The following is a 16292-nucleotide window of genomic DNA, read 5'->3' as shown; positions in this document are numbered from 1 at the left end:
TTTTTGCAGAGCTAAGCTAAAAAAAATAAAATAAACACAGCCACAAAAGATCTTGAATCAAGAGTTTGGGAATCGGAAGAGCCGGATTTTCTTTGGGAGCTGAGCTAAAAGAGCCGACTCTCTAAAAAGAGCCTCGAACTTCCCATCACGAGAAGCGAAGTGAACATGCGCGTGTTCGTCGCTGGGAGGCACGCGAGACAAGCGTCTAAACGTGTCAGGGCACGCGCAGCTCACGGACAACTGTTGTAGCAGTTTTAATCATCATCATGCCAGCTGTGCTCCTCAAGCGCAGGAGAGGAGCTCGGGAAAAGTTCACATTACCGTCTCCACTGGAAAGTTAATTAAAAAATCCTTTTCAATCCTTTCTCTGCTGACAGAAAGGAAACTGACGACATGGCAACCTCAGAACTTTACTCAAAGGTAGGCAGCAGACTTGTTGAAAATTAAATTTGTCAAAGCCCCCTCAACCATGTTCACTGACAAGCTAACGTTAGTTCATTGATCTTATTCTGTCTAAAACGCCGAGCTTCCCCTGCCATCTTCTGTACACAGAGATGATTTCTCAACATTTTTACTAACATAGATTTTGACATGTCTGTTGTTATAAATAGTCCGGATCTATCCACATTATAACGTTACGCATGACTCCTGTCTGCTCAGTTAACCTAGCCACCTTCAATCTATCCAAGATATATGTCAATGCTGTTTGATGAAGTTGATGTTAAAGACTGTGTAAGTGTAGGCGAAGTGGTTATAATGACTCTGACCCGGCTTCCCCCTCTCTGCCCATCAGCATGCCCGTGTATGGCTCCCAGATGCCGCAGAAGTGTGGAAATCAGCAGAGCTCATCAAAGATTACACTCCTGGTGACCTGACGCTGACTCTGCAACTAGAAGATGGAAAAGTGAGACATGCAAATCTACTCAAACACAGAGGCAGAAACAGTAGTGTGCAAAAGTCAGAGCACCCCTTTATTTTATATATTCAAAAATAATATTCATATTTATAGTCTCTCTGGTATATGGGAAAATGACAATATTATCTGGAAACATGAATGCACACTTACCTTTTTATTTTATAAATTAAACACAATTACGAAAGTAAAAAACATCCTTTATATTATTATTTTTTGACTATATAAAATATGCTGTTTTTGAAGGGGTGCCCACACAACTGTATCTGCCTCTGAGGTGGAAATGGGTGTGTGATGTCCTGTCAGAGAGCCATGCACATATTCCTCGGCAAAGACACTGTCTTAGGATGGAGGGAGACACACACACTACTGTGCGTGCTACCAAATGCCACCTTGAAAAGTTTGACCTAAGTTTAAAGATGTTAGATTGATGTATAAAATGTACCAACAGTGGGGCGAACATGCATTTCTCAGCTATGTTGATGCCTGCAGTTTTGTAGTCTAGTTTAGACATGCATCAGGTAAGGAAGAAGGCTGAACTGCTAACGTGAGTGAACATGAACAAGCTCAGTGATTGCTCGCAAAGTTGAGTGTTAGGCAGTTAATGACACAGCGCTTATATGTTTGTACTTAACCATCCATTTTTGTTGTCTTACGCTGGTTATGAAGTTTATGTATTTTTCCAAAATGAAAGTAATGTATTGCCTTTAGGCTCTGAGTTCTTGAAGCTTACTTCCTGTGCCTTTCTAGGAGGTGGAACACAAAATAGATCCCAAAACCAACAACCTGCCTCCACTAAGAAACCCTAACATCCTGGTGGGTGAGAATGACCTCACAGCTCTCAGCTACCTCCACGAGCCGGCTGTGCTACACAACCTTAAAGTGCGCTTCATCGACTCCAAGATGATTTACACATACTGTGGTAAAGGTCTTCATCATCCTCCACTTCCACTATCACTGTAGACTTTGGAGCCCTGCTAACTGTTCGCTCTGACATTATCTCCAGTGGATTATGCTGATTATTGTGGAGCAGCCTGCTCTTAAAGGAGAACACACTAAATATGTATAAAATGAATTTGGGATAAACAATGCTCACCGATCAGCTGCACCTGTCATTTAATGTCTCCTTGTTGTATTTTAGGAATTGTCCTGGTTGCTATCAATCCATATGAGCGTCTCCCCATCTACGAAGCTGACATCATCAATGCCTACAGTGGGCAGAACATGGGAGACATGGACCCGCATATATTCGCAGTAGCAGAAGAAGCATACAAACAGATGGCTAGGTACAGTTCATTATACATTTGAATGCTGATGACATGTTGGCATAATTTTATGCTCACATTTGGTGTGCGTGTCATCCATTCTCCTAACACAGAGATGAAAGAAACCAGTCCATCATAGTGAGTGGTGAATCCGGAGCAGGAAAAACTGTCTCTGCTAAATATGCCATGCGTTACTTTGCCACGGTCAGCTTCTCTTCTGGTGAGGCAAACATTGAGGACAGAGTCCTGGCTTCAAGTCCCATTATGGAGGTAATGTTTTCACAGTACAGATCACAAGACAAAATTATGAAAATGAAAACGAGGACTAAATGCCTTTTGCGGGACTTTCCTAGGCCCTCGGAAATGCAAAGACAACAAGGAATGACAACAGCAGTCGCTTTGGGAAGTACATTGAGATTGGGTTTGACAAAAAGCTTTCTATAACTGGGGCCAACATGAGAACATACTTACTGGAAAAGTCCCGGGTTGTGTTTCAGGTAAACATCTTTTTTTACGGATTTACTTTGCATTCCTGTACTGTGGGCGAACGCCTTCAGTGTGTGAATGTTGGCATGTGGGTTTCTCCTCGCAGTTAATGAATTTGAAACACTCTAATATGCATGTAACATGAAACATGAGTTACTATAGAAGCCCTATAACATACAACATATAAAAAAAGCACAGCTAAGCCCGCCTAAACATGGCCCTTGGTCCTGTTTTTAGGCCCATGGAGAAAGGAACTACCATGTTTTCTACCAGCTGTGTGCCTCTTCACACTTACCAGAGTTCAAAGCCTTCAAACTAGGTATGAACAGCATACAGCAGTTCTCATTTTTTTGTAGGATTAACAAACTTGAAACAAAATTGAAATTGCAATATCAGTTTCGACAGCTTCTTTGTAGTACAACACTTGTTCTGACTCTTGTTTTAAGGTTGCGCAGAAGACTTCCACTACACTAACCAGGGTCAGAGCCCAGTAATAGATGGCGTGGATGATGCCAAAGAGATGTGCAATACCAGGAAGGCGTTCTCACTGCTGGGTGAGTTTCAGTTGCATTTGCATGCTGAATAGAAAGTACTGTAGATAAACACTTTTGTGTATGGATTGCTTGCATGTTTGGTAACCTCTCATTTCATTTATTATTCTGTTTTAGGCATCAGTGAAGCTGATCAAATGGCAGTTTACCAAATTCTGGCAGCGATTCTCCATCTTAGCAATGTGGAGGTGAAAGAACAGTCTGCAGATAGGAGCAGCATCATGGTAAACACCGATGAGCCCTTTACAGCAACATGAGTATTTTGTTATGGAGTCACATGTATGTCCAGATGTTGAACGAGCATGTGCGGATCTCTTCCCGTGTTAGATCATTACTGTTCATATTTTTCCAGCCAGATAACACCCACCTTCAGGTGTTTTGTGAGTTGATGGGGGTCCCCTGTGAAGAAATGGCCCACTGGTTATGCCACAGAACACTAAAGACAACCACAGAAACCTATGTCAAGACTGTGTCCAAGAGGAGTGCGGTCAATGGCAGAGATGCTTTAGCCAAACACATCTATGCCACACTCTTCAGCCGGATTGTGGCCAGTATTAACAGGGCCTTAAAATCTACAGGCAAGCAACGCTCTTTCATCGGTGTGCTCGACATCTATGGGTATGTTTTCATCAACAGGTCTGTAGTATTTTCCATCTATGTTCCCTAGATGAGTCTTAGTGTTGTAATATAAACCGTTGTTTTTCACTCAGGTTTGAAACATTTGACACAAACAGCTTCGAACAATTTTGCATCAATTATGCCAACGAGAAGCTTCAACAGCAGTTTAACTTGGTACGTGTCTCTTTTTTTTCGGAGCTGAACATGATCAGTTTGGAGTCAAAGTTGACGTGTAAATCATTTTCAGCTATCACTTCCTGCAGCATGTCTTCAAACTAGAACAAGAGGAGTACATGAAGGAGGCGATCCCTTGGACATTGATTGACTTCTATGACAACCAGCCGTGCATTAATCTCATCGAGGCCAAGCTGGGTGTCCTGGACCTTCTGGATGAGGAGTGCAGGGTAAACGAGTGCAGGGCTCTTTTTACTAAGTTTGTTCGGCTTCTAAAAATGGGAGGAACCCCCACCTTGCTATGTTTGGAAGTTATGAGTAAGGCCATGACTAACTGATGTGTCAGCTCTTCCTGTTTCCGTAGATGCCCAAAGGCTCTGACGACACATGGGCCCAGAAACTGTACAACACCCTCCAGAAGCAGAATGCCCACTTTGAAAAACCCAGGTTATCAAACAGAGCTTTCATCATCCACCACTTTGCAGACAAGGTAAAACACAGCGTCATAGTGAGTGTTAACGTCTGTGGTCAGAAAGCCTCATAGCAAAAAAAGTTTTTGAAGTTCAACAGAGAAAAGCTTGGGCCCTTAGCAGAACAAGCTGTGTGGGAAATATGTGCATGGATGACTCATGTTTTTCTTATCAAAGGCAACAACGCAGTCCAGTGTGAAATTGTGATTTGTAAACTGTATGCCTTCACCAGAAATGTTTGAAGATTCTTTTAATTACAGTATAATCACTTTGACCTTTGCTCCTTAAGTCAAAGAACACTGTGTGAGCTGCCTACTGTGTGCCTAGGTGGAGTACCAGTGTGAAGGTTTCCTGGAGAAAAACAAGGACACGGTCAATCAGGACCAGATTAATGTGCTGAAAAAGAGCAAGGTGAAAGATTGAATACATTACTTTTCATAGTAATATTCACCTCTTATTTTTAACACTCTCTATGGTGGGGTAACAAGCATACTATGTGAACACCTTAACAAAAAGTAAATGACTTTTGGGTATATTTTTATGATGCAAGTCTCTGGGCACACACCCTGGAATTGTTCAGCCACAACTATTGGAGGAAATGCACCATTTTTTTCAAATATCAGATTGAAAATACTGCCATCTGCTGTTCAATGATATACACACGATGACTTTTCATTTGTTTCTCTCATCTCTGAAAAATGTATTTTTTTTATGTTTAGTTTGACTTGCTGCTGGCACTGTTTGAGGAGGATGAAAAGGCAACAAGCTCTGCGAAGAAGCCTGCTGGTGTCAGTGGAAGAGGTGGTCAGAGCCAGAAGGATACAAAGAAGACTGTCGGACTGCAGGTTAGAACTTGCACCAAACATGACATACCGTATGTTGGTGTGAAGACCTTAAATGGAAAGCGCAAAAATAAAGCGCCAGAGAAACATGAGTAAATAAACAGCAGTCGAAGATGAAGTTATAAGATAAATAACACACTCAAACAGAATACATCCAAAAAATTAAAAACTAAAATATACCCAGAACATGAGCTAGTTTTTACAGGGGTTGTACATGTGTTGTTGAACTGACAAGCCATTGGAAAATATATTGCTTTAGAACTTGGGGCGTTATAGAACAGACATGTTTTGATTATTATTTTTTTATTTTTTATTTTTATATTGTTAATTATTGGTAAATGTTATATTTTTCTAACCTGTGGAGGATTAGCTATAAAACTACTGAAAAATCAAATATAAAAGAGTTAGACTGGTGGCATCAACTTATTATATTGAACATTTTCATAATGATTTTAGTTTTCATTTTAACTTGTCAAAGAGGTTTTGTTTTTTTGTTTTTCTTTCAGTTTCGACAGTCTTTACATCTGCTGATGGACACGCTGAATGCTACCACTCCTCACTATGTCCGCTGCATAAAGCCAAACGACCACAAAACTTCATTCGGGTGAGGAGGATTATTTAATTCTCCCGTTTGATTAACGTTGTGAGTTTTCTACTCCTTTTTTGTAAACCTTGTTACATTTTTTGTTTTAGCCTGGACCCTGTCAGGACGGTGCAGCAGCTCAGAGCATGTGGCATCCTTGAAACAGTCCGGATCTCGGCAGCAGGTTTCCCATCTAGGTAGAATATCAACAACAGCATCTGGTGACCATACGCACAGGGCCATGGAATTGTAAGTTTCTAACAAAAAGAACTAATAATAAAAAAATCCTTTTTGTTTCCTAGATGGACCTATCAAGAATTCTTTAGTCGTTATCGGGTCCTCATGAAGCAGAAGGATGTGCTTCCTGATCGAAAACAAACCTGCAAAAATCTCCTGGAAAAGCTTATTAAGGTGTGTGAAAGTATTGCTATGATGTCACTGTACAGTAAAAGATCAAGTACAGTGAGAGGTTTGTAAAGGAGAAATACAACCCAGACAGGATGAACATGGCTTTCAATATGCATTATCCTATTCATTACATGGCCATAAGATTTACATTTCATATTCACTATGTTGATTTGGAAATCATTTTATTGATTAAAAAATAACTCATCTATTCTGATAAAGTACAACCCCAGCTTGTCTCTTCCTTGGTTATTACATCCAATTGGAAAAACAGTATTTAGTTTAAAAAATGCTGGACAGCTGTCTGCTAATGGATCTGAATATATCCCGCGCAACGGTTTGCTTAACATGGCAATAGTTTGTTTATTATAACAACGGTCAGCCTACCAGAATCAAGTATTTAACGGTGCACAATGGAGTTTTGGAAGAGACGTGAAAGTTGGAGAAGTGTGCAGATTCTGTGATTTGTTCATAACTCTTTACATAAACTGTCCTCAGAGGAAAATGTGGTATCTGTAACAACGTTTGAATATAAAATTCTCTGTGAGACGTTCTGATGGTGGGCCCGAAACAGTGAAACCATAACTCTCCTGGTAGCTTTTTAGCTCTAAACATTGTTCCAGGGTGCCATTTTTCTTTGAATGAGGTTTTTGTATTCAGTTCAGAAACTATAGCAGGGAATTGTTTCACTTCTCCAACTTTCAAATGTCACTACCAAATCTATGAAGTGCACCTTTAAAGTCAGCAACATGTACATGGATTGCAGCCAGTCATCGTTAGATTAACCTGCCTGCCAAACAGAGTGGCCGTGCATGCCCAATCTAACCCTTATTGGTTGTTTGATTCAGACCTGACAAATACATTTAAAAAAGCGTAATAAGCAGCAGGGTGCTCACAGATCAGACACTTGAATGGCCCCCCGGGGACAAATAAGGTTTTTGAATTGAATTATTCAAAGGAACATTTTATTTTAATCTTGAAAGTGACATTTATCGTAACCAAGATTTTAATGAAATAATGGTACAGCTTTAACACAGCCATGTAACAAAAAAAAAAAAAATAATTCAAAACAACTCAGTCATTGCATGATCTATATACAGCACCATGTTTTGCTTCCAGGACCAGGATCTGTATCAGTTTGGCAAAAACAAGATTTTCTTCAGGGCTGGTCAAGTGGCTTACCTGGAGAAGTTGCGTTCTGACAAGCTGCGTGAGGCTTGTGTTCGCATCCAGAAGACAATCCGCTGCTGGGTTGCACGCAAGAAGTACCTGAGGATGAGAGAATCAGCTGTAACCATACAGAGACATGTGCGGGGTCACCAGGCACGCTGGTGAGCAGAAAATGAAAGCAGGACGAGAAACTCATATCATATCAATTTAAAGCTGCTTTAACATATTTCCAACTTGCTTTTTTTTTTTTTTTTTTGTCAGTTATGTTAAGTTTCTGCGACGAACCAGAGCGGCTATTGCCATTCAGCGGATGGTGCGAATGTGGCTGGCTAAGAGGCGCTATCAGCGGCAGCGCTCTGCAGCTATCACTATTCAGTGCTGCTTGAGGGCATACATGGCTAAAAAGCAGTACTATAAGGTAACATCACACTTAATAATAAATGAACATGTTGGTAAATCCAGTGAGTTTTAGTGATTTGATAGTTTTAGCTTTGGTTTGATTTAGCCTGCATATGGGTTTACTGGAATTGTGTTGTTATGCAACAGCCTAAAATCAGGTTTACTTCCTGTCAGCTCACGTCATTCAAATTCTGTTGAACACAAAAGTAACTGGAATGTTGACATTTGAAGCTGTGAAATTGTTTGGAAAAAGAAATGCATGACTGGACACATGACAATAATGTATTTAATGAAATTAAAATGGCATGGGCTCTTTTTATGTGGACAAATTTTACTATCCAGTTAATCCAAATGTTGTGCACATGACCCTCGTCTGCAAGCTAATAACAATCTGAGCTTAAATTCCTGCCTTCTGTTTGTATCTTTTGATTTAAATTTACAGTTGATGTTTGAGCAAAAGGCTGTGGTCATCCAGAAGTGGGCGAGGGGCTGGTTGGTGAGGCGGCATTACAGGCGCACCCTGGCAGCCATCATCTTGCTGCAGAGCTGTGTACGTCGCATGAGGGCCAAGATGGAGTTGAAGAAGCTGAAAGTTGATGCACGCTCTGTGGAGCACTTCAAGAAGCTCAACATTGGCATGGAGAACAAGATTATGCAGCTGCAGCACAAGCTCAATGAACAGGTGGGAACTTTGTCAGTATGGATCGTTTTGTCTCTGTCAGGTAGTTGTTTACTCTCGAATCCACCATGACAACATTGAAAACATTGGGTCATTGGGAGTTGTTGTATCACATGCACAGCATGTGTCTTTCTCTCCCTGCAGCACAAAGAAAACAGAGAGCTCAGTGAGAGGCTGAATGCTGTGGAGAAGTCAAAGGCTCTGGAGACGGAGAGATATAGGAAAGAGATTGAAAAAATCAGTAGATCAGGGCAGGACTCCAGAGCCAAGGCAGAGAAGGTTCCCTCACTCCTGGAGCAGCTCTCCTTCCTTCAACACGAGCTGGAAAAAACCCGCAGGGAGAAAGACATCGTGGAAGAGCAGAAGAAGGACTACATTGAGCAGACGCAACAGGTAGGTTCCCTGCAGCTCTGGCCCTGACATCTTCAAAAGAGATTGCATAGCGCATAGCGCTTGTTGTTATGTTTTGAGATTGTTGACACAGTATTGGATTCATAGGAATTTACTTTTATTTCATTTAAAGGAAGAATGTGCCTCCCTTTTTATACAGTAGATGTCGCCTTTGAGCCTCAGCATTAAACCAAAACAAACAACAAACTGCTGTTTGCCAACACCTCCTCTATTCTGAAGCCTCCGATCTCCTCTGACGGCCACAAAGGAGTTATTAATTAGAACCAACCACAATGAAGCACTACTAAGAGCAAGCGGCAGACATGAGTGTCCTTTGCTCGAGCAGCATTCGCCCGTGATTTGCATTGTTGCGTTAGCAGACTAATGTTAGCTCGTAGCTTCATATTGCACATGAACTGACACACAAAGATCTAAAGACACTTATGTGACATCCAGACAGTCAGTGAGTCGGCTGTGTTATTCTTCCGTTCTGTTTATACACAAGACCGTCCCGTCCATGTAGACATGACGTAAACACGGCTCTGACAACAACACAGCTGGAGAGACTCACACTTGACTCAGAGACATTTACAGACTATTTGTTTAAAATGTTGCCCATTCTTTTAAATGAAATGGTGCATCACACTCCTAAACAGTTCTTTTTGACAATAAGCCACTTAATATTTATTTTCTTGTGTTTATCTCTAAGTTTATTCATCTTTCATTGCTGAAATTGTGATTATTATTTTTTTTATATATTTTTTAAATATTGATATTTATATATTTGTATATGGAGCTGGGTATATTCCACAACATATCAGGCCATGATACAATACATATTGGGATATACATACATGAACAGAATAACAGCAGAGGCATCAGTTCAAGTCCTCAGAGATCTAACAATACATCAAACTCATTTAATGACCTATGGCTAAAGTGTTATTGTGAACTGTGCCATAATTGTCAATTGTCTTTCAAAACTGCCATCACAGCTTTGCAGTCATATCGATTCTGTAACATCTGTTTCGATATGTGTTTTTGTAAGAAGCACATGACGATATATTGCCATATCCTCCCACTGCTGGTTGTGTAATATCATTTTCTCCTGTAATAGGCTGCGTGCCAGTTTGTGTGTATGGCTTTTTTTGTTTGCTTCCCCAAAATGTTCGAGGAGAGTGGATCTAATCCAAAAGTTATGTTTGAGGTATTTTACAAATCTGGAGGCCTGTTGAGGGTAATAATAGGATTTTTAGTTCAACATTGAAAGAAACGTGATTTTGCCTTCTTTCACCATCAGGTGGTAGAAGAGCTTAATAGGAAGAACAGCATCTTGAACGGTGAGAAAGATCAACTGAACAAACGAATCCAGGAACAAGCCCAAAACTTAACAGGTACTAAGCAGTTCACTGCTAACCTCTGAGGTCCTTACATAACGGCTTAATTAAGAATGAATAAATGAACAACAGTGTTTTGTTCCAGAGATTAAAACCAACGTAGAGGTTACAAAACAGATGGAGAAGGACTTAAATGAAGAACGCGCTCGCTACCAAAGTCTGCTGAGTGAACACCTGCATCTGGAGGAGCGACATCGAGACCTAAGAGAAGAGATGGATCTCAGCATTGTGAGGAGCGCTGGATTGAAAATGGAACAAGTATAGGCTTGGCTACTCATTTCATATGTAATGTGTGTGTGTTTGTGTTTTTCTCATCAGAGCCCAATCAAATCTGGCCACAACAGGAAAGACTCCATCTTCAGCAACAACTCATCTGAGTTTACTCAGAGCTTGGGCTCGGAAGACGACGGCTCCATACAAACAGAGGTACCATGAATAATGAGACAATATGATGGTGTATTATCAGAAAGTGATACTCTCCAAATTTCTTTTTCAACTAAATACTTCTGCTGTGTTGGCTCAAAGTGTGTATAAAACAGCTGTGTTGACACAAGTTTTAATGAGATGTTAGAGACAATGTTGACTTGCTTTAAATTAAGTGCCACAAAAGAGGTTTCAAAGTAGAACTTCTCCCTGTGTATCGTTCTTTGTGTTGAGGAATTTATAGAGCATCAAATGGAATTTTTTTTTGGGGGGGAAGCCATGGGGGGGGAAAATCTGCTCTTTTGTGTGTCATAATTGTGTTAGTGCAGCATTGTGATCACTGTGTGAAGAGATTCATAAAACCGAAGACTTGCTGTGTTTTGGTAGGATGAGTCCCAGATGGACCTGTCAGTCCTTCTGAAGCTGCAGAGAAGAGTGAAGGAGCTGGAGCTGGACAAACAGTCACTATGGCAACAGCTTGATAAAAGAGAAGAAGCTCAACAAGAAAAAGCAAAAGTATGGAATGAAAAAAACTTAAATTCTTAATTAAGTGAAAAATATCAACAGAAATACTCTTTTTTTGCGGATAAGTCATGGTGTCATTTGTTATGAAATTATATTAAGATGATGATTTTTCTTCATGGATAAAGGAGGTGGAGACGCAGAGAACTGTTGGCAGAGCAGAACTGGACTTGGAAACACTAAAGGTTGGCAAGATGTCATTAAAATAGTATAATTCCTTTGTTTTTCTCTTATTAGTAAGATTTGTTTTAACGGTGTGTAGAGTCCGAAATTATTTTGCATATTTTTTGGATTTGTTCATATTTTGCTGAATGTCTGTATTCAGCGGCAAGAACTGGAGTCCGAGAACAAGAAATTGAAGCAGGACCTAAATGAGCTGCGGAAGTCTCTCACCAATGAAGACAAAGAAACGTTGCCCCCTGCTCCCGGCTCGATGCCCTACAACATCCTGCTGGATCAGCTCAGTTCTTCCAATGAGGAGCTGGAGATGCGAAAAGAAGAAGTGCTGCTGCTCCGGTCTCATTTGGTCCGCCAGGAGGCTCTTAAGCATAAGGTGAGAAAATACGTTATAATAAATTCATTTCATGTTGAGCATTTTGGAGTTTGATAAAGCAATTTGTAACTGGTCCAATATGAACTGGCTTCCAGGACTCTGCACTCGGTGAATGTGTGAATTTAGATCTTGAAAATCCCGCATTTCAAGACACTGACAGGTAAGACAAAGTGGCTCTGACTCCTATAATCCATCTGTGGAATCAGTGTTATCTTAACCTTCTTAACCTGCTCCTCAGATCCACTGAAATCCACACGCTGAACGAAGACGGAGAGCTGTGGCTTGCCTACGAAGGCTTAAAAGAAACAAACAGGTAATGAAATAATAATTTCCTCTTCGGTAGCACATTTATTTACAATCATAGCATATGAACACAAACTATTCCTGCGTCCTTCAGACTTCTTGAGTTCCAGATGCAGGAGCAGAAGCGTACTCACAGTGATAAGTACAGGAAGCTGACGGAGGAGGTGAACAAGTTGAAGGCTGAGAGGGAGCAGCAGCAGAAGGTGCTGGCCCACACTCTCCTACTCCCCGAAGACGCCCGCGTCGATGCCATCCTGAGGCATGAGATCACAAGACTCACCAACGACAACTTGGTGGGTCTGCTGCTCACTGGCTGCCAATACTGCCAGATCAGTGTCTTTCTTATATCAATACGATGGTTTGATTGGCATAGAGCTGCATATAAACTAACAAACAGTCATTCAAACTGTAATCCTTATTTTACTTCACACATTTTACTTCGCAGACACAAACAGTTGATTTTGTCTCAAACTAATCTTATATTTTTATTTGATTATAGGAACTCATGGAACACCAAGAGAAACAAGACAAAACCATACGCAAGTTGAAAAAACAACTAAAACTGTACATGAAAAAAGTCCAAGATTTTGAAGGTAATTTCACATCACTGAACATTTATATTGTGTGTTTTTTTGAAAGTTGATATTCAGCAGCTTCCCAGATCCTGTTTACTACTTCTTGTGTGTCTCATTTTGTTTAGGCGTTGCTCAGCAGAAAATTAACCCCCCTGTGATAAACTCTCGTGGAAGAGCAGTGAGCATCAGCCGCAAGGAGAGAGAGTACCAGGGCATGCTGGAGTACAGGGAGGGTGACGAGGGCCGCTTGCTTACGATTGTCACAGGTTGGTTAAACCAGTTTTGCTCAATCTAATTATTTTCTAAATTGCTTAAAAAAAGAAAAAAGGTGAGCGTGTGCACTATTTGAGGACTTTGGGTTTAAAATGTCATAATCTCCTCAGAGCTGAAGCCTCGTGGCGTAGCAGTGAGCTTCATTCCTGGACTTCCATCTTACATCATCTTCATGTGCCTGCGATACGCCGACAATGTGAATGATGATCAGAGAGTCAGCAATCTGCTCAATTGCACTATCGTCAGCATCAGAAGGGTCATAAAGGTGCAGTAGATCCCCTTTTTTTGTATGTGCAAAAAGTGAAGAACGAGTTTGTCTTGAATTCTTTTTCACACTGGTTTTTTTTACAGCGGAGAGGAGATGACTTGGAAGTGGTGTCCTTCTGGCTGGCCAACACGTGCAGATTAATGCACTGCCTGAAGCAGTACAGTGGAGATCAGGTGAGCTCCAGTGAAAGAGTGGATACCAGTAGTTTACTTTGAGTACCATCCCTTCATTAACTCTGGATGTCTGTGCAATTTCATTGTATAGGAGGTCATGAAGAACAACACTGCCAAACAAAACGAGCAGTGCCTGACCAACTTTGAACTGTCGGAGTACCAGCAGGTATTTGGCGAACTGGCCATCCAAATATACCGCCAGCTCATCAAATGCATGGAGGAAATCCTGCAGCCTCTCATTGGTGCGGTAACATAATATCTAACACCATGTTCCTCAGAAGCCTGATCAGAACAACGACCTGACTTGTCAACCTGTGTGTCGTGTGTAGTGTCAAGCATGCTGGAGCACGAGACGGTCCAAAGCGTTCTGGGGGCCAAACCAACAGGCCTGAGGAAGAGGAGCACCACTATCCCAGAGGAGGACACTGTCACAGTGGATATCCTCCTGCAGCGTCTTGGCTCCTTCTACACCATCATGAGTCAGCATGAGATTGGCTCAGAGCTCATCGAACAGGTGGTCAGGCAGCAGTTTTACATCATCTGTGCAGTCACACTCAACCACCTGCTGCTGAGGAAGGACATGTGCTCCTGGAGCAAAGGCCTGCAGATCAGGTTGGCATTGTTGTGCAAGTGTTACAAAACCTGTAAACAATTACACAATCTTAACGGTATTGTCGGGTCGAAATCTGGCACAGGTAGAGCCAGATTATACCTTCTTAACAGGCCTCCGTGCCTCTGAGCAGAATATGTTTTGATTGTTAATGAATGAGCTCAGAGTCACATTAGGTTTAAAAATGATCAAATATGTCAACCACATAGAAAACCGACAGTCAGCCAACACGATGCCTCTCTTTCACATCTCATCACGTCCTCCCACGGTGGCTGTTCCAAGTTAAAATGAAAAAAGGGCATTTACTGCAGGCGCTGTGGACAGAGCCTCTCAGGGCACACAATGTTTTCTTGAGCATCATGAAGTCTGAAAGCATCATGTTTTATCTTCCATAAGAAAAGTGTCCTTGACAAAGTAACCAGCCTTATTGTTTTGATATCCTGTATAATTACCAACACTTTGATTGAAGATCAGCTTGATGTGTAGATCAGATGGTCTGACCTGTGAAGCAGTCTGAATAGTTTGTTCCATGTGTCTGGCTGCAGGTACAACGTTTGGCAGCTGGAGGAGTGGCTGGCAGAGAGGGGGCTCCAGAACTGCGGTGCCAAAGAGACTTTGGAGCCTCTCATACAGGCTGCACAGCTCCTACAGATCAACAAGAAGACTGAGGAAGATGCCAAAGCTATTTGTACCATGTGTACTGCCCTGACCACAGCACAGGTCCATCATCACTTCATGAATACACAGCAGTGTTCATTTGTAGTGGTAAAACGTTGGCGTTGCTCTGATCATTGACTGTGTGTTTTTGCAGATCATTAAAGTGTTGACCCTGTACACCCCGGTAATCGAATTTGAAGAGCGAGTATCAATGGCTTTCATCACGATGATTAAAGTGAGTAGCTGGAAGTCTATGAATTGTGTATTCAATTATTGCTTTAGAAACTTTTTTTTTTTTTAACTATCTGGATTTTTGTGTGTACAATTTTAGAACCTCTTGAGTGGCAGAGCTGAATCTTCCACCTTGATGATGGACTCTAAGAAGATCTTCTCCGTCACCATCCCCTTCACACCTTCCTCGGTGGCTCTGGAGACCATCCAGATCCCTGCAAGCCTCAATCTGGCATTTCTCAAACGCGTTTAGGCCATTGACACCTGACTAGTGACACTTGGTGGTCTTCAGAATATAAACACCTCAGACATGCATTTGTTTGAGCTTTTTAACACTGCAAAGCCAAAGAGTCATGCTGTGTGGACGGTGAGTCTACAAAGAAACATCTTTTTTTAAGGTTATATTTTGCCAAACCTAAATATCACTGATAGAGTTGTTGATAGCTCTTGTGAATACATGATTGCAGGATTTCATCCATTACTATGATAGTATGGCAGTGTTAATATTTTTATAAATAGGCAAACTTATCTTCAGAAATTCTTACCTAACATTTTCAAGTGCCAAGTTTGTGGGACGGACATCCTGGTAACTATGGGTTGGTACGTTTCTTCAGATAAATGTTGAGAAAGCAAATAAACATAAATAAAATGTTGAGTTTGAATTTAAATGATGATGTAAATGTTGTAATCAAATGCAGGAGCTCTGTTATGTCTGTAACCTGATATTTCTGTAACTGTTAACACCAGGTGAGGGTGTTCATGCTGGAAGAGGAGGAGGAACGTGTATGTAATTATGTTATCTTGTACTTTCGGTCATATTAAAGGCTGGCTTTTAAAGAAATTGTTTGAAGTGCATGACATTTCTCTACAAACAGGTTTAGCTACCTAAGAAGGTATGATGGATCTTGCATCTGACTTTCACTTTTTGGTGCCGTTTCTGAAGCTGCCCACGGAAATGTTTACCACTCCAAATGTGTTGATTCTGTCGTATTACACTGACGTTTGTAATATGTGATTCACAGTCGTAACATGGTTTAAATGTGACAAATGTGGAAGACAAATTTGATGACATGTAAACTGTTTGGGAGAATCTTGGCAGGGAGTTTATATGCAACAAAATTCTTTATGTGGAGGATACTTTGAAATGTAAAATATCTATACCTTCCACATGCTGCTAGAGCAAATTATGTTTATCCCTCAGTGTGGGCCAGTGCTTTGTGTTTGCTAATGATTGACACAAAACATACCTTAAAAATCTTGAATGATTAATCTGTAGACTTCAATCTTTTCATGTTGTCCCCTGTTAAAGTGTTTCTGGTATTTCCACTGTGTGCTCTATTTTGCAAGGTCACTGACGTCGTA

General features: G+C 41.1%; 1 protein-coding gene across 1 annotated transcript; it reads left to right on the top strand.

Moving 5' to 3' along the window:
• The first annotated feature begins 185 nt into the window (after positions 1–185).
• On the top strand, positions 186–15771 carry LOC306824828 (unconventional myosin-Va-like). Its single transcript, XM_079345198.1, has 40 exons — positions 186–420; positions 794–904; positions 1664–1835; positions 2055–2199; positions 2292–2448; positions 2532–2675; positions 2902–2983; positions 3111–3218; positions 3333–3439; positions 3568–3833; positions 3926–4007; positions 4097–4237; positions 4372–4497; positions 4805–4888; positions 5197–5322; positions 5826–5923; positions 6013–6099; positions 6205–6313; positions 7427–7638; positions 7739–7895; positions 8319–8558; positions 8700–8948; positions 10246–10339; positions 10428–10570; positions 10661–10768; positions 11153–11281; positions 11416–11472; positions 11613–11840; positions 11936–12000; positions 12079–12153; positions 12238–12436; positions 12643–12736; positions 12844–12984; positions 13102–13256; positions 13343–13432; positions 13524–13674; positions 13762–14044; positions 14588–14762; positions 14854–14934; positions 15031–15771. Exons 1-40 carry the CDS (start codon positions 394–396, stop codon positions 15181–15183), a joined length of 5451 nt encoding a protein of 1816 aa, XP_079201324.1. The 5' UTR covers positions 186–393; the 3' UTR covers positions 15184–15771.
• The last annotated feature ends 521 nt before the right edge of the window (positions 15772–16292 follow it).

Source organism: Symphodus melops (assembly GCF_947650265.1).
Source record: "Symphodus melops genome assembly, chromosome: 6".
NCBI classification, from domain to species: Eukaryota; Metazoa; Chordata; class Actinopteri; order Labriformes; family Labridae; genus Symphodus; species Symphodus melops.
This window is presented reverse-complemented; position numbering and strand designations above follow the sequence as displayed.

Coding starts and splice junctions, on each gene's coding strand:
- LOC306824828 (XM_079345198.1), top strand. CDS start 394: ATGGCAACCTCAGAACTTTACTCAAAG. Junction 7,639..7,738: donor CGGGGTCACCAGGCACGCTG/GTGAGCAGAAAA, acceptor TTTTTTTGTCAG/TTATGTTAAGTTTCTGCGAC. Junction 12,154..12,237: donor GGCTTAAAAGAAACAAACAG/GTAATGAAATAA, acceptor TGCGTCCTTCAG/ACTTCTTGAGTTCCAGATGC.